At 43.6% G+C, this 19166-nt stretch overlaps 1 protein-coding gene across 2 annotated transcripts in view; it reads right to left on the bottom strand.

Moving 5' to 3' along the window:
- Positions 1 to 19166, bottom strand: part of PARD3B (par-3 family cell polarity regulator beta) — a 539269-nt gene that overhangs the window by 39340 nt on the left and 480763 nt on the right. For both annotated transcript variants that reach the window (XM_060281957.1, XM_060281959.1), the window contains exon 22: positions 6411 to 6490. In XM_060281957.1, coding sequence (XP_060137940.1) covers positions 6411 to 6490 — 80 coding nt within the window. The remainder of the gene's footprint in view (positions 1 to 6410; positions 6491 to 19166) is intronic.

Below are 19166 nucleotides of genomic sequence, written 5' to 3'. Positions count from 1 at the left end.
ATTAGTTATGTGTCAGGGAAAGGCTGGAAGACAAAGAGTCGTGGGACTTAGACCCAGGTCAGTGGCGGTGGGACACAGAGGACCAGTCTGTGGAAGGGGAAAGTTGGGAGGTGAAAGTAGCAGGACAGGGCTGAATGCCGAGGGTCGTACTCTGACAGAGGGGAGCCAGACACTGCTTCAGCCCCTCTTCAGCTGGCTCTCTTCCTCCACTGACACCCAGATCATGAAGAGCTTTGCACAATGTCCAGAGGGGGATCCCTATCCCTCGACGGGGTCTATGGCTGCTTGGGAGGAGAGGGCTAGAGAGGGACACAGGGACCAAACGCCAGCTTCAGCAACGTCTTCAACTAGGGCAGATTAGCCTTGATCAGGGGCCAGCAAACTTTTTCAGCAGGGGGCCGGTCCACTGTCCCTTAGACCTTTTGGGGGGGCCGGACTGTATTTTGAAAAAATAATAATGAACTGATTCCTATGCCCCACAAATAACCCAGAGATGCATTTTAAATAAAAGGGCACATTCTACTCATGTAAAAACACGCTGATTCCCAGATGATCCACAGACTGGATTTAGAAGCTGATTGGGCTGGATCCGGCCCCTGGGCCTTAGTTTGCCTACCCATGGCCTAGAATGAACACCGTTGTGTTTTTACTATTGTGAACGAAAGGCGATGGGCATCCATGTCTTCTTTTCCTGACCTGTGGATGAACCTGCATTCCTGACAGTCCCTGGATGCTAATGAATGCCAAAATTGGGGATTCCCTCCAAACTTGTGCCAAGGTTTTGCAGTCATTTTGCAGCTCCCCGAAACAGAAATTGATCCATCAAACCAGGGTTTGTAGTTAACACCCCAAAACCCAACAGTGTCCAAATCACTTCAAACCGGTGCCAAAGTTCGCCAATAGTTTTGCAGCGAAAGCTCCACAATTTTCAGCCCCCCCCCCAACTGAGTAATTTAAACTGAAAGTGAAGGTCATAGGTATCACCCCCAAACCCAACGTTGTCTGATTCACTCCAAGCTGTTGCCAAGGTTAGCCAATACCCTAAGTTTGCAGAGCCCCACCAAACTGATACTCAGACTGAGGGCCATTGGTTTCAAGCCAAAGCCCAACATTGCTCAATTCACTCTTAACTGGTGTCTGCCAAGTACTCCTGGTGAGTGGACAAGTGAGGCTCAGCCTGCCTCTTTTCATCTGGCAGGTAAATCTAAAGCAAATCATTGGGGAGGAATTCAAGGTACAGTGGTACCTCTACTTACGAATAACTCTACTTATGAATGTTTCTACTTACGAATGGAGCTCCACCCGCCATCTTGGATGCGGTTTAGATAGGATTTTTTCTACTTATGAATTTTTAGATAGGGTTGCTTCTACTTACGAATTTTTTCTCCCAATGCATTCCTATGGGATTCGACTTACAAATTTTTTCGACTTACGAATGTGCGTTCAGAACGCATTAAATTCATAAGTAGAGGTACCACTGTACTGTAGTGCTAACTGGGGAATATGCGAGTAGAATGGGGATTCTTCCTCACGCAACATGACTCCCCCCCCCTCTCCTCCCCTTATTTGCTAAGTCATTTCAAGGGAGGAGCAGGAGTAACTTAATTGCTCTGCATTTATTCTGAAATATTTGCCTGCCGCCACACAATTCTCAAATTAAAATAAAATGAAATAAAAAACCTCACCTTTTTGTACCAGCTGAAATATCAATATTCAGAAATGATAATCTAAATTTGCTTATGTTATTTAAAGGACCGCATTCCAGATATTCTCACTTAAACTAGAGGCTGCCACACAAATGCACCAGCCTCTAATCTTCCAGGTGACTGAGCAGAAATGAAACCCCTTCAACCCTCAGAAACGCAAAGGCTATGGAACATCTTGATTGCTTCTTAAACCCTTTCCAAATACATATCCGGAACAGAGATAAAAACTGAAGTTTGAAAAAGCAGAGAGTAAGATTAATGGCTTGATTTAGATTTAGAATCGATCAGGAAAGGAGAATCTTTGTGTTCGTGTGAACAATGTAAATCTGCTAAAGGCCCAGCAGAAGCAGCAGTCAAAGTAGTAAACAAGATGTTGAGGTGGAGGAGAACTGAATGGAAAACAATATTGAAAAAGCTCCTATGTAATATAAATCAATAGTACATGCACAGCTGGGTACTATATTCAGTTCTGATGATCTATTACGGAGCAGATGTAAAAGAAATAGAGGGGATTCAGAGATGAGATGGAAGACAGCAGTGGCTGCAGGCCTAGAAATGACTTGAACTTGAAGGCGCAGAAGGAATGGAATAGATCTGTTAGGGAGAGGAAATGAGTGAAAGGATGCAATCAAAGGACGGAAGGAAAGAACTGGGCGGAGGGGTATGTTTGCCTCAGCCTTTTAACCTGCTCCTTTATGGAAACTTTTGTAACTTTCTGCAATATATAACCTGCCAGTGGGACTCACAACGCGAATGGACAGTAGCGGAGAAGAATTTCTGAAGATTAAAAACGGATCTTGAAAATATCTCATTACCAGAGGCATGCAGGAAAACAGTGGGGAGCCAAACTAAACTTTTAAGGAAGATAGCTCCTCTGATACTAAGTTAGCAAATTACGGCCCATATTAGTCACAGATGTGAATGAAAGAGATAGTCTGAAATGTAAAAATCCCCTTTAAACTGGAGAACATTGTTAACAGTTCTGGTGTATAGTTAAAGAAAGTTAAAGCCTGGGAAAACTTTTCTTACAGGAGAGACCCAATAAATCCAATCTGATACTCTTAATACTGTTTAATATAAGCCACAGCCTTTAGGAAACATAATGCAAAACAGAACTAAAATAATGCTGTACATTATTCAACCTCTTACTCTTATTCTACCTCTTGCATTGCTTCTGAAAGGTGCTCATGCCCAAGATTTCTCACTATTCAAAATACTAGGGGGAGTGAAATTAAGATGCCAATTCCCTTTGTTGCGATTCTGCCCTGCTATACCGCATCAATGAAAGCATGGCATAAATACAGCGAGTGGCATTCAACTAAGTTTCATTCAAAGTAGACCCACTAAAATGGACGAAAATTGCTCCATTAGAGCCATTGATTTTAGTGTGCCCACTCTGAGTAAAACACAGTTGAGTAACACCCAACCTCTTAAAGAGCACAAGGCTTTCTTGTAAAAAATATACTAACAGGATCACTTGAGTGAAAACATGGGCGGCCAGGAAAATAGGGAGAAGTGTGAAGGCACACTGTCATTTAGCAGACGCCAGAACAGTTTTGTAGGAATACTCAAGGGAGCCAGCAAAAGCATCTTCAGCCAGAAACCATCCTTCTCAAGGTGGGGAAGGATCCTGAACTTGTGAAGTACTAAGACAGGGATAGCTGACATGTTGTCATGTAGCTATGGGCCACAACTCCAATTGTAGCCCCAGCCAGTTTAGTGAATTGTCAGGGATGATGGGAGTTGTAGTCCAATAACACCTGACAGGCACTAATGCTGGCTGTCCGTGTACTAAGAGAAAGGCACCGGTTACGTAGAATTATCAAACTGTAGGGCTGCCAGGGAACCCAAGAGTCATTTAGTCCAACCCCATGCAATGCAGGAATCACAACTCAAGCATCCATGGCAGATGCCCATCAAACAGAATAATAGAATCAAGTATTTGTGGAGCTGGAAGGGACCACAAGGGTCATATAGTCCAACCTCCTGCAATGAAGGAATCTTTCACCCAACATGGGGCTCAAACCCATGTCCCTGAGATTAAGAGTCTCATGCTTCACTGACGCACCAAAAGTCCCAAAGTGATTTACAACCAGAAGAAAAACACCGTAATGAAAATACATATTAAAACCACAATCGGAATAAAAACATCCAATCCCAAATGCCTGGGAGAATGAAAAGGTATTTTCTTGGTTCCAAAATGATGACCAAGTTGGTGCCAGGCGGGCCTCCCTGAGGAGAGGGTTGTTACACGTCAAATGGAAGTATTTCTTTTTCCCTAACTCAGACAAACCATTGTTTGCTCATCAAGTGGCTAGAATTCCAAAGCTGCCTTCACACTCTGCTTCCAAAGCTGCGGTCACTTCTGTGTCGCCACAAGCAAAGGAAGGACCTGAAGGAAGCAGGTCCCTTTTAAGGCGGGAACTTATTCATCACGGGACGCCGCTGGCTACCTAGAGCAGGGGTAGGCAACCTAAGGCCCGTGGGCCAGATGCGGCCCATTCACCTTCTCAACCCGGCCTGCAGACGGTCCGGGAACCACTATGTTTTTACATGAGTAGAATGTGTCCTTTTATTTAAAATGCATCTCTGGGTTATTTGTGCGGCATAGGAATTCATTCATTATTTTTTTCCAAAATATGCGGTCCATATGGTCTGAGGGACGGTAGACTGGCCCACGGCTGAAAAAGGTTGCTGACCCCTGACCTAGAGGAAACAGGAAACCTACTCAAGGTTCCCTCAAGAGTTTTCTAGCTGTTAAGCAGCATACAAGTAGGGATTCTCTGGTTTCCAGACCCACTGGGAGCTCTCCGTGGTGCTAACCACATCCTTGCTTGTCCTTTTCCGAGACCTGACCTCCACTTTTACCTTGTTTCTGGAACCTGCCCCTTGCTAGCCATCCTGGAACCTGAACTCACCACCTGTATTGATGTTTGCGGGCCTGCCTTCCTGGAATTTGACCTGGGCTCGACTTTTGAACTCGACTTTTGCTCACCAGGCCCTGCCTTGCCACAGGGAGCTCAAGAAACCAGTAGCAGGGATGGTGAGGGAGGAGAACAAATGGTTGCTGACTTGCTCTCCGCAGGACCATGGATATGGACTTAACTACGCAGGAAGTTGACAGATAAATTGGAGGATGTACTGTGGAGCTGTTACTGCTTAGAGGACACAGACATCAATGTGGTGTGTGTCACTGGTCACGGTTCTGTAGCACACACAAACACACACCATACCTTCTTTCACAAAAAGGAGAAGAAAATCTGAAGTAGCCCGCAATGCTATTTCAAGTGCTTAGGAAATGTGTGTCAACTGGAATACTTGGGCTACAATCAATAATGAGGTGCTAGTGGTTGTTCCACAGAAGTAGTTCACCTCAACACAGATATTCCATTTCTAATCCATACCCTTTGGTAGGAAGATAAGAAAAAATGGCTTGAAAGGGAAAGCAGAACAGGAAGCATATGTGAGGGGTTGTGTACTTCTTAGCTTCCATGGAATTAAGCCAATAAATGCCCAAATCCTCTTCACTGGGAAAAACAACAAGCCAACAACCAATGATTAAAAGAGTGCAAGCAACAACAGTTCAGAACAAATCTGTACACATTCATTCACAATGTGATAGGGTTATTTCAAAAATAAAATAAAAGATGGGCCTCCATAATTGCAATCCTAAGGTCATGTGCCATTACCATTCTTTTGTTAACAGCATACACAAAGCCGTCTCAATATACAGCCAAACAGGTGCTTATTACAGTTGACAGCATCAAGGGTCACACAATCAGAACCTTATGAGAGGTTCTGTAGCTCTCCAGGGAGTATCCAGGGAAAGGAGAAGCAACCCCACAGGTGGGAAAGTCGCAGGTACTATCCAACAGGTGCCTGGTGATGAGTAACACACACTGTGCCTAGAGCATCTTTGGTTCTGATTTTGCAAACCTGAGAAGGAACGGAGTGGTTGTGTAACCTTCTAAAAATAAAGGAACAGAGTTTTGCCTAGGAATGCAACACTTCTTCTTCCTAATTAAATTTCAATACTGCCCTTCATCTGAAGATCACAGGTTTACTCCACACACCCCATAATCAAGAGAAGTTCTAACAATTCTCCTCACTCCTAATGTTCTTTAGTCACAGAGCAGAGTTACAGCACAACCCTGCACAGGTCTACTCAGAAGTTAGTCCTATTAAGTTCTGTGGGTCTTATTCCCAGGTAAGTGAAGTTCTTTTCACTCACCTCTGAAGCCACAAACTGCTGCGCTGCTGAACTTTTCACAGCACAATTCTGTCATTGCTAGCTATGTTTTTTTCCCCATTGTAAATTCTGTCTCAGGCCCTGCTAAGACCTACTATAACTCTTGTGGAATAAGCTTCCTCTATGTCATATTCTTCTTCGGCAGATCATGACTCTTGCTGACATGTTCATTGAGAGAGACTTTACTCTTCCTCCCCCCCCCTCCAAATTGGCTGGCTAAATTATTAACACAGCTATAAAGATGGCACTAAATCATCAGCAGAAGGGCAGCGCGACAAAATTGCAGCATAATCTCTCATTTCATTGCCAGATGTCTGTTTGATGCAGATTTTGCTAAACAGTGCGGCAATAGCGGAAAACTAGCCTGCCTGCGGAAGCAGTGTGCCTGTGTGTGCTTTACACATGTATGCATATACCAAGGGAGTGAGAGTATGTAAATCTAAAACAGAAGTTACCTGGGCAAGGAGGCATATTGTCTTTCTCTTCCCTCAAACTGGAGATGGTGCGAAGTCCCATCTGGAGTTTTTCCAGGCACCTGTGGAGAACAAGATAATTAGAGATGAAGATCAATTATTCAACCAAGTTACTGACAATGTTTCTCAAAACGATAATCAGAGAACAAATGATGCGCCAGCATGCCAAAATCAACAAAGAAAAAATGGTGAGGCTCGACAGGAAACCACATTAATCTTACCACTATTATTAAAATTAAATATATACATAGAACAAGAGAGTGCTTGTTTCCCTTGTTTAGCCATTCTTTTTTGCAGTCCAGAAGAGATGCTGTCAATTTGTACATAACATGGGGCAACAGAAAAGATATTCTGTATCATACAGTCCATAAAAATAATAATAAGAAGAAAAAGAATCAAGAATAATATTGGATGAAGTGAAAGCAGTCATTGTTTATTCTGGACCATCTTAGGACTTGGGCCCAAGATCTGAACTGCGATGCCCGCCATTGATAGGGTACACAAGTCTCTCCATCTCTGTCTCCAATTTACAAATGGGAATATTGTTGGGGTGACAACATAAAGGAGTGTTAAAAGATTTTGCACCCCCAAAGTATACAGTGGAACCTCGGTTTATGAACACCTCGGTTTATGAATTTTCGGTTTATGAATGCCGCGGACCCATCTGGAACGGATTAATTCACTTTCCATTACTTTCAATGGGAAAGTTCGCTTCAGTTTATGAACGCTGCAGTTTATGAACAGACTTCTGGAACCAATTACACCCATGCTTCGGGTTAAGTACGCTTCAGGCTGAGTACTCCGCGGACCCGTCTGGAATGGATTAATCCACTTTCCATTACTTTCAATGGGAAAGTTCGCTTCAGTTTATGAACGCTTTATGAACGCTTCAGTTTAAGAACTCCACGGACCGCCTGGAACAGATTAGTCCACTTTCCATTACTTTCACTGGGAAAGTTCGCTTCAGTTTATGAACGCTTCAGTTTATGAACAGACTTCCAGAACCAATTGTGTTCATAAACCGAGGTACCACTGTACTGGGAATGAATAATCATTAACTGAAATAGCTCAGAACCCACATCTGCTTTCACTTTCCATCTCATCACTCCCATTTTTTTTTTTACGAGGCAGCAGCAGCCTCCAGAGGTATAGCTACAACTATAGTTTGTCAACTTAAGACACAGTGAAAACCATACGTTAGCACACACCATGGTTTGAAAACCTTTTTGTAGCCATCATTTCTGATTCTGGCTGGCTGGCTGATCTCAAAGCATGACCTGTCAATTCAGCATTCTCAACTGTGGGGTGGACATGCTATCTAAACTGAGCCAATTGCCTTATTAATGTGAATAAAATTTGGGCTCTTGATCACTCCCTCCCTCTGCCCCCCCCCCCCGGCCAGGGCCACAATGAAACAAGCTTTTGCTTCCATTTTAAGTTAATGGCAGTTCCTTGTTATGGCTGAACCCAGATGTTATTTATTTCTTGAAATATTAATAGCCTACCTTTCCCTGCAAAGATCTCAGGACAAAGAACAATGAAATTGCACTTGGAAACGCCAATCTACAACACGTTAAGTGCAGAATAAAATCCACATTTCAATCAATCATAAAAATGCAAATGCCTACAAATTCTAGCTGAACATTAAACCTTTCCAAAGGCCGGAGTGATTTAGTCATGCTTTCTCCTGGCATGTAAATGGGAAAGAGAGAGAGAGAGAGAGAGAGAGTTGACAAGACTGCAGAGGAGTTTCACAACTCGGACACCATCGCGGAGAAGACCCTCTCTCAGATCGTTGCATGATGTTTGACACCTGATGGCAGAATGCAAGTTTGAGCACCCGCAGCTGATCTTAACACACCCAGGCAGGACTATATTTAGAGAGGCATTCAAGCTTTTAAAGTCCCAGGTCATTCGGGACTTGATAAGTCATCACCAACACATTGAGTCAACCTCAAGGGCAGCCCTCCACAGAGCATGTTTCCTACATTTATAACTTGCCATGGGACACTCGACAGAATGCATGTGATTCCCAGGTAATCACCCCATTTGAAACCATGGCATACAATATTGGCTTGTCTCCTTACACCTGCCTTTGCCAACCAGGTGCTCTCCAGAAGCTGCTGAATTCTGACTCCATCAGCCTTAGCCAGCATGCCTAAGGCTGATGGGAGCTGCAGCTAAAAAATAAATAAATCAAAAAAAATCTGGAGGGCGCCAGGTTGGGGGAAGCTGTCCTAAATCACAGTTAATAAAAATGAACGATGATTTCAAGCATTGACATAAGGATAAACCATGGTTCATTTAAAATGTAGGTGTAGTATGAGCAGAGGCTTATGCATGTAACACTAAACCATAGTTTGCTATTATGACTGAACCAGATCAATGTCTGCTGATGACTCGAAGTATTAAGAGGCTTCTTCAAATGTACTTGTAATTCTCTAGCTGCTGTGGCTGGATCCCCTGTTTCTTGCATTAGCATGTGTTCCTATCCTGCTACTGCTTGAATCAGCAACTTTATAAAGCAATGTACTAAGAGAGGCCATTTGAAATATTTTTGTCTATTACTTCCACTCCTTGCTCCAGCGCAGATTAATGGAAGAGAAAGGGGACAGGGTTAAATGTCTTTTTGAAACATTGTTAACAATTTATGTAAACTTATTTTCATATTGCGTTTATTTCGTCTCTGCATATAATCCATAATGCGCACACAATCTGAAACCAGCATGTTCTTCAGGATTCTACGATTCTGCAGGTTAAGACTGCACTTCTTCTAGAACTGCAATTTATGCATAGCGTGTCAAGTTTTGCCGAAGACGTGTAAAAGCTGCTGTGACAGAAAGGCTGTGTGAAACCAACTGCACAAAGGTTTGTTCCTCTGCATGCAAATGTTTTGTGCATCAACTCTCCGAGGCGCGTTTCCCTGGACAACACCCCAACTTGACCAATATTATTATATTAAAGCAGTGCTTTCCCAAACTTTGGGTCAAACCCATGGGGGAAAACAACAGCCCTAAGACACCAGGGCTGCCCTATTTCTCTGAGCGTGCTTGTGCGCAAAAGTTCAGAAACAACGTTCATTCCAACAGTGAACCGATTATGAGCAAAGTACAACAAAGCTCTGATTTGGCTCACAAGGGGTTCTGGGGGGGAGGGAGGGAGAGGGGGGGGATAAACTCAACTACAAAATGGACCATCTTCGGTTGTCCATCTTTCATGGGACTCTCTCGTGGCAGGAGGGGGCCCGTGGAGGGTGGGTAAGAGGAAGGTATAATATATGTTAAGAAGGGAAAGGGATAAGTTTAGAGATAGGTATAAATGTTGGAATGTTTGCTTAAAGAATAAGAATTGAAATTGGGATGAAGAAATATGCTACGACTACTAGTAAGAAACTATGAAAATCAGGAAGAAGGGATTTGAGGAAGTCACCAAGATAATGTTAAACAAAGTAAGAGATTGAAAATATGATGTATATTATTTGTTTGTGTGTTTTATTCCCCCCCCCCCCGGTTTCATGTTTTTTCCTTTTTTTAGATTTTAATGTACGTATGGATAAATAGTTGGGTAGACACTAGCCTGCATCTCTCCTTGTCATCCTGGAGCCTCTTGGTGGCAGGGGGAGGCTCTGGGGGGGAGGGAGGGAGGGGTGGGGATAAACCCAATTATAAAATGGACTACCTTTGACTGCTCACCTTTCATGAGACTCTCTTGTGGCAGATGGGGGCTCGTGGAGGGCGGGATGGAAGAAGGGGGAGATTATGTTGTGTATGTTCTTCTTTATTATGTAAAATCAATAAAAATTATTTTTTTAAAAAATGATTTGGCTCACAAACCAGAACCTGACATGAGGTGCATACCACATATCAAACTCTGCTTGACAGCTGACATCATGTGACATCACAGGAAGTCCCACCCCGTATTGGTTGAATCACTATGACACCACAGGAAGTCCATCCCCTGTCAAACAGAGTTTGATGTGAGGTATACACCTAATCCAAGGGACGCAGGTGGCGCTGTGGGTTGAACCACTGAGCCTAGGGCTTGCTGATCAGAAGGTCGGCGGTTCGAATCCCTGTGACGGGGTGAGCTCCCGTTGCTCGGTCCCAGCTCCTGCCCAACCTAGCAGGACCGCTACAGCGGGAAGGTAAACGGCGTTTCCGTGTGCTGCTCTGGTTTGCCAGAAGCGGCTTTGTCATGCTGGCCACATGACCTGGAAGCTGTACGCCGGCTCCCTCGGCCAATAATGCGAGATGAGCGCGCAACCCCAGAGTCGGTCACAACTGGACCTAATGGTCAGGGGTCCCTTTACCTTTACCTTTTTATACACCTAATATTACTTCCTGCTGGTTCCTGCCCTGGGCTGTTTTCATTTTTAAAAAACAAATCTGGCCTGTGAAAAACCTGTTGGCTTGGTCTAACTTCTGCTTTAATTTTCCACAATTCTCCAGAACGCTACTGTGGAAAATTTAGAAGGGTATCCCTCAGCCTCCCCGCACTGCTTGGAGAATAGCTGCTTGAGGATAGTTGTGTTATGCTGAAGCTTGCATTTTGCCTTTGCGATAAAGATTACTATAATTGTAACATCTTTTAAAAAAACATATAATGAATTGTTATTATTTTTCATAGGTTTTGGAAACATGTGTTTAGCCATATATAGAAGAAAAGCAAGACATGGTACAAAATTCAAACCAAAACTACCAGGAAAGAGACATCCAATTCTGGACCATGCAGAAGTCACTTCCAGCATAGAAATAAAAACAAAAGCTTCAGAAAAAAAATGAAGTTTCATAACAACCATAAATTGGAGTATACCCAAGGGACTTCCTTTTGTTTCTGAAACATTTGGATAGGTAACATATGTGTCTCTGTGTTTATTTCCTGTGGCTAAACACAGTTTACAGGCAAGTGTTTCTATTAAAGCTGTCTGCCATACCCTCTTGTACCATAACATCAGAGTAGCTGCTTTAAGGACCTTCTGAAATGCGGCTACTGTCACCCATGCTACTACGAATAGAGAGCCAATCGAAGCTTTCTCTGTGAGCTCAATATTGTCATTCATGAACAAATATAGCAAAGCAAGTCCAGGAGTCTTCTTAGACAGATCGGTAGGTGATTTTTATTATTTCTCCAAATATATGATCCCAGAACAACTGACAACTTGGGACACATCCACCAGATATGTTTATAGCTACCTCTATCCCATCATCAGGTTACCTGAACATTCCTATGTATACATAATAATTTTACTGGGGTTAAGGTACCATTTTTTTCATGGTTTTCAACATTAATTCTAAAATACTATGAGAGGTGGATTTGTATGAAAGCCTTTCCCATATTTTCATCCATGTGTTTCAGCTGTATTTGCCACATATCACACCACAGAGGTCGCTCCACAGTGTAGAAATGTCACAGTCGAAACAGATGCTGCTGCTTAAAAGTAGGAATTTCATACTGCCTAACTTTATTGTAAAACTACGGCTGACCCTGCAGGGAAATAAGTGGTGTGAGTCTCGATACTAATGCTTCCCTTTTGTCTTTTCCACACCTGAAAGTCTGCCTGTATGATAGTGTGTTGATAAGTTAAACTAGATTTAATATACTTTTGCACATATGGACAAGCTAGGGGCTGGGAATCTTTAAGTCAGCTGGACCCACTGACCTTCCTGCCTGTCCTCGATAAAGGATAACAAATGTCTCATCTGGTACACCTCATAATAATTTACAGCCATTGCAATATCTGAAGAATATCTTTTGGGGAAATGGAACAATAGGAGGAGTCTCTGTTAGCCAAATTCCCAAAGAACTGAGATGGAAGGCCAAGACGCTCCTGTTTACCACACAAGTCCAGGACACAACAATCAGGGAGGGGAGCGTATTGTCTCCTTGTAGAACTTGCAAGGAAGTTCTGTCAAGGTAAATTCCCATATGTGAGGCTGCAAAGAGCCCAGGGAAAAGAGGTGCAAGAGAAGAAGCTTGGGATGGTGTCGGACCTACTTCCTCAGAAGTCTCAGAGACAAAAATGCATCAGGATTAGGGGTAAGAGAGTTATCAAACCTTTGCTCGGATTCAGTCAGCCTTCTTATCCAAGCCACATTTCACCCATTCATTTAATTCCTTGCATTTCACAATTCCCAGCAGCCATGGCTGTTGCTTTGGAGATATGCAACCAACAGGTGCATTAGCGAACCTATAGGCAAGCATTTCAGTACCTTGTGATGTTCCATCTTTGAATTTATGGCCATGTCATGGAACAATGACACCAGAAGGCATGACGATAGGAGTTTGTTAAGAAATCTGATTGCATTCTACAGGGTTTGAATAAGCGCTATGGATTTACTATGGAGTTATCCTTTCACTATAAAAAGTAATCGTGCTTGCTTATTGTATTCATGGCACACTCCACACATCCAAAGCTCTCCCATCAAGGTGACTCCACCATGAGATGACACTATTTTTATACCATTATTTATTATCAGTCATTTTGAGAAGACGACCAGGGTGGTTTACATGGGTGGCCCATTATACCCTCACAACAGCCTGTGACATAGGTTAGAATAAAAGAGTTGTGAGGGACCTTGTGGATCATCTAGTCCAGGGGTCAGAAAACTTTTTCAGCAGGGGGCCAGTCCACTGTCCCTCAGACCTTGGGGGGGGGGCGGACTATATTGGGGGGACGGACGGACGGACGAATTCCTATGCCCCACAATTAACTCAGGGATGCATCTTAAATAAAAGGACACATTCTACTCATGTATAAACACGCTGATTCCCGGACTGTCCGCGGGCCGGATTTAGAAGGCGATTGGGCTGCATCTGGCCCCTGGGCCTTAGTTTGCCTACCCATGATCTAGTAGTCTAACCTCCCGCAATGCAGGCATATGCAGCTGTCCCTTCCGGGGATCGAACTTGCAACCTTGGTACTATCAGCACCACAGTCTAACCAACAGAGCTGACTAAGCTAGACTGTGACTGGGCCAAGCCATTCAGTGAGCTGAGCAGATGAATGGCTGAGCAGACGTTTAAACCCAGGTCTCACAAACTGACGTCCAGCACAATATTCACTATACCAGAAAGTAGCCTTTTAGTCTTTTCAGACGTGGAGTCCATCCTTCACCCCAACCTGCTACTTGTTACTTAGTTTTCAGTTATTATTATAGAAGCCCAACTTTCTGCAGCTTTCTCCCTTCCCTTTCTCCTTCATTTCCCTGGTTACAGGTAGGTAGCCGTGTTGGTCTGGATCGAAGTAAAATAAAAAAATTCCTTCAGTAGCACCTTAAAGACCAACTAAGTTGGTCTTTAAGGTGCTACTGAAGGAATTTTTTTATTTTCCTTCATTTCCCACCATCTTCCCACTGTATCCTATGTTTCCCTAATTCTTTAAAAATAACTAAGGGACCTAAAAGAAAAGGAACAGTTGTGCTCCTGGTGTGACCCAACCCAGGGTTGTCTCACAACACAGCTTTGGGTCCCCAACCCTCTAGTTTATTGTATTGTATTTATTATATTTATATGTCACCTTTATCTTCCAAGGAGCTCAAAGTGGTTTTCCTCTTCCCCATTTCATCCTCACAACGACCCTGTCAGGTAGATTAGGCTAAGAGAGATGGTGACTTGCCAAAGTCACGCAGTGAGCTTCATGGCTGAGTGGGGATTTGAACTCTGGTCTCCCAGGCCACAGTCCAACACTCTAACCATTACGCAACACTGTACTCCAATGGGCCGCACCTCACTGGCTCTGTGTTTTAACAACAACAACAACAACAACAACAATTTATTTATACCCCGCCCATCTGGCTGAGTTTCCCCAGCCACTCTGGGCGGCTTACAACATAAAAATGAAATAAAATAATCTATTAAACATTAAAAGCCTCCCTAAACAGGGCTGCCTTCAGATGTCTTCAAAAAATCTGGTAGCTGTTTTTCTCTTTGACATCTGATGGGAGGGTGTTCAACAGGGCGGGCGCCACCACCGAGAAGGCCCTGTGCCTGGTTCCCTGCAACTTGGCTTCTCGCAACGAGGGAACCGCCAGAAGGCCCTCGGTGCTGGACCTCAGTGTCCGGGCAGAACGATGGGGGTGGAGACGCTCCTTCAGGAATACTGGACCAAGGCCATTTAGGGCTTTAAAGGTCAGCACCAACACTTTGAACTGTGCTCGGAAACGTACTGGGAGCCAATGTAGATCTTTCAAGACCGGTGTTATATGGTCTCGGCGGCTGCTCCCAGTCACCAGTCTAGCTGCCGCATTCTGGATTAGTTGTAGTTTCCGGGTCACCTTCAAAGGTAGCCCCACGTAGAGCGCATTGATTATTAACATAATCTTGACATTCAGAAAATCAGCATCCTGTGTCTTTTTCTTTCTTATTCAGTTTTTTCACCAGAAAAACAACAGGTGTTTCAGGGAGGTAAGAACAGTGATAAACACTGTCGCTGCTCCTTGCCGTCACACACTTGTAATTTAAGCAGTTAATATTACTTTAAATCAGGGGTGGCCAATTCCCAAGGGATCTACTCGCAGAGTTAAAAACTGGCAGTGATCTACCCCTTTTGGAGGGTTCAGGTGAAAGTTGAGCTTTTGGGGGGAAGGAAAGCCCTGTTTTTTGGGTTCAGGGCGAAGTTGTTGAGCTTTTTAGGGAGGAAGAAGGCCCGTTTTTTTGGGGGGGGGGTTTCAGGGCAAAAATGTTGAGATTTTTTGGCAACCCAAAGTTGTTGAGCTTCTTTGGGGGGAGCCAGTGATCTGCCAGTGATCTACCACAGACATCCAGTGATCTACCGGTAGATCACGATCTACCTGTTGGACATGCCTGCTTTGGTCACAGACCAGCCTGGAATACAGTACTTATTCTTGTTTTGTGGAAAAATGAAACGAGCCTACGCTCTGGAGCCAAGGAAATAGAAAATAAATACAGCTATCTGCTTGATCAGGAATGCCCAATTAATAACATGCAGCTTTAAGCAATCTGCAAGGGAAAGGATCTCCAAAGCCAATAATTACATATTTTAAAGCAGAACAGTTGTTTGAGGATGACGGTGACGAGTTCTCAAACCCACCAAGAATAAGAAGTCCATTAGTGTACAGAAACACTAAAAAAACAGCTACGAATTCATGGTTGTTTACCAAGCCAAGCCCACACAGCTGCCTTGCAAGGAAAAAGTGCCTGCGTTACACGGGTGCTCTGTCCAATTTCTGATTGTTTCTTTCACAGGAAAAAGAAGGGATGGGAGGAGAGAAAAAAATATCCCCCTGCCAGTTCTGTTTGTGTATGTGCTCTGAGATACAGTTGCCATAGAAACTGATTGTGGATACAGCCTCACCAAATTTGGCTCTGCAAGGCTGATAGATTCTTTAGTGAGGGTGAACTGGGAAGTGAGCTCAAAGAGCAGAATAAGGTTCAGCGTCTCTCATTAGAGGCTCAGCTAAGCCCTTCTACCCCTCACCATCTGTCTAGACACAAGTCGAGATGTTACGCCGGCGAATCGGGAACGAAGGAGAGACTATCTGGCCTGATAGAGGACGGGGGGGGGGGCACACAATAACCTATGGAACCGGGAGCACCTGTCAAGTCAGGCTGCCATTATAGCTACTTGTGCTAGTAACTGATTTTTACACGGGGGGCCTTCTTACCAAAACAAGTTTCTCTTTGAGGTAGAGGTCACCCATGGAAGAGATTTTAGCATAATGAGTTTAGGAAATCTCATGTCGTTTAGAGAACTTTCTTCTCCCATCTCCCTTTTTGGAACGGATGAATCTTTTGATCTATGGTTTTCTAATTCACTGGACGGATCACATATACATGAGAAATAAAATGAACCCCAAATGTTTTACATCCAACCCATGTGGAGAAAGAAAGACTTTTGGTGGATATGGTCACATTGCACATTTTACAATTTCTGAAAACTTTCCCTTCCTTGCCTCATTCAAACCACAACTAAACCGTCCTTTGTTGCGATTTCCCTGCTAAATGTATTTTACAGAAGGCCCCACTTCAGGTTGATAAGCCCCAGGAGAAAAGTGTGGCTAATATAAAATATCATTTGTGGAACTTTAAAATATTTTAATTTTTATAATCTCTTACTGCTCTCATCATATTAATAGCAGTGTTATTCCAAAGAACCTATTTTTATTTTTATTTTTAAGCAACAACCTAATTCCACCCCACCCCAAACAGCCAAACAGTTCCTGCTGAAAGTGAATCTTAGCGGATGTAAAGATACTACTGTATTCCCATTTGTACACAATGCAGCAGAAATATTAGGCATGGGAAGCATCGAAGTTTACACTGACACACTTGACTGGATTCAAAATAAAGCAGTTATCTCAGGAAAATGGGTTGGGCTGCTCTGGGAAGAACACAGCAAAAGTCCCGGTCTGCTACAAAATCTGTTCTCATGTTTTTATTTATTTCTTTGCTTTGCTCAGCTCTTGCAAACCAGTGGTTCCAAAGTATTTGAATCTAAGTGGAACTAAAGGTGCTCAAACCCAGGTAAAGGTAAAGGGCCCCCTAACCATTAGGTCCAGTCACAGACGACCCTGGGGTTGCGGCGCTCATCTCACTTTACTGGCTGAGGGAGCTGGCGTACAGCTTCCGGGTCATGTGGCCAGCATGACTAAGCTGCTTCTGACTAGCCCAAGGTCACCCAGCAGCTGCATGTGGAGGAGTGGGGATGCAAACCTGGTTCACCAGATTATGAGTCCACTGCTCTTAATCACTACATCACATGACTGACCCATTCCATCAAGCTCCACTATTGGTGTGGATGGCAAATGGCAGAACAGCAATGAATACTAGAACTGAAACTCAGCAGGGACGGTGCCTGTCCAACTTCTAGTGGGAGGGAGTTCCACAGAGTTGCGTCCACGACACTCATCATTGACAGGAGTCTTGCTTCTGGCCCACAGGATACCATTAATATTGCTCCTCCGGATGATCACAGTGATCAATTTGGGATGTACTGGTGAATGTGGTCCTGGGCGGTATGTTATTCAGGGCTTTGTGCACTGACACAAGAACCCAGTTTGGTTCTAACGCTAGCTGTTCTAGGACACAGTCATTTAGGAAATCAAGAAGGTTTACTTCTCTGTCATGCATAGAACACATATGTATCCAGTGTATGTGAGGGAAGGTGCTGCCGCTATTGCACACGTGGAAGAACGCATTTGTGGTAGAAATAAAAATCTATCTGGAATCACTCCAACGCATTTATTACGGCATAAGCTTTTGTACATGAATTTATTACCTTGGTGGACAAACTTCTTAGGGCACTCAGCTCCCCTAAGCAAGGTAGCTATAGTATCTCTCTATAAGCCCAACATTCTGCTTCAGTTCAAATAATTATTGGTTGTTGCACTGGATTCTGCAAAAGCAGAAAAGAAGTTCCCACAGGTGGCAGACAATGCCACAGGCAAAATGTTTAGGATTAGCATTCAGATCTGGCAGGATAATAACTGCTGGCCTCTCAAGCCAGGCCAACTTGTTTTCTGCACGATTAATACTACTACTCTTGCTATTTGAGTATCATTTCAGCCCAGCAGCCATTTTCAGCAGCAGCCAGTTTTATTATTGGGGCACTAAGACCTTTTTTTTTTTTTTGGAATAAAAATTGCCGCCTTTGGGGGGTGAGGAAGATGCAGTGATGCCTCGACACCATTTGAAGATAATAATAATAATAATAATAATAATAATAATAATAATAATAATAAATGGCAATTGAGCCGAAGCAGATATTGAACAAATAAGATGAGAAGAAGTGGTGAGTGGACAATCAGTCTTGCCGTGGCTTTGTGACGAAGAGCATTACCACGAGACAAGAGAGAAACTAGTAAGGTGTGGGAATCACGGAGTGCAAGATTCTTGTAATTCCCCACACACCCCTTTAAAAGGTGAGGGAATCAGAAATGGATCTCCACTGCACATTATATAATTCAATCCAAGAGAAATGGAGCGAAATAAAAGGGAGGGAGGGAGATAGAGATATGCAGGTGAGAAATGTAAGCTATGGCCCTGTCAACTGTGATAACCATACAGTGCTTTAGCTGAGGCCTGTAATAAGAGCAGGTGATAGTCTGGCTGCAAATAATATCTCACTGCCTGACAATTCCCTCTATGAAATCTTCCCAGAGGGAAAGGGGGAAAAGAGCCCACCCAATACAAATGTATGAGAGAAAGGACCTGGAGGCTAGCGGAACAATGCTGTGTATCAACGGAGGAGGAATGCAAAAACATATTATGGTGCAAGGGCAGCGGGATCTAACCGCTGAGAGATCTAACCACCCATGGACGTTCCTTCTATTTTTTATTTTATTTTTTATTTTGGGTGCAAGCCAATTCAAGTCAGATATGTTGACGTTCATTTGAAATTGTTGAGACGTAGGTATAACTAACATCAGGGGTAGGCAACCTAAGGCCCGGGGGCCAGATGCGGCCCAATTGCCCTCTCAATCCGGCCCCCAGATGGTCTGGGAATCAGCATGTTTTTACAGGAGTAGAATGTGTGCTTTTATTTAAGATGCATCTCTGGGTTATTTGTGGAGCATAGAAATTCGTTCATCCCCTCCCCCCCCCAAAAAAATAGTCCGTCCCTCACAAGGTCTAAGGGACAGTGGACTTGCCCACGGCTGAAAAAAGTTTGCTGACCCCTGCCTAACATTTTCTGAACTGAGTCACTGCGGAACCAGGCTATTGAGGGGTGTGAGTGTGTGGTCATTAGTTGTTCAAATTTTTACATTGATTTATGGGAAG

The sequence above is a fragment of the Zootoca vivipara genome, chromosome 1, assembly GCF_963506605.1.
Source record: "Zootoca vivipara chromosome 1, rZooViv1.1, whole genome shotgun sequence".
NCBI lineage: Eukaryota > Metazoa > Chordata > Lepidosauria > Squamata > Lacertidae > Zootoca > Zootoca vivipara.
Note: the sequence above shows the minus strand (reverse complement) of the source record. Positions and strands in the feature narration are given on the sequence as shown.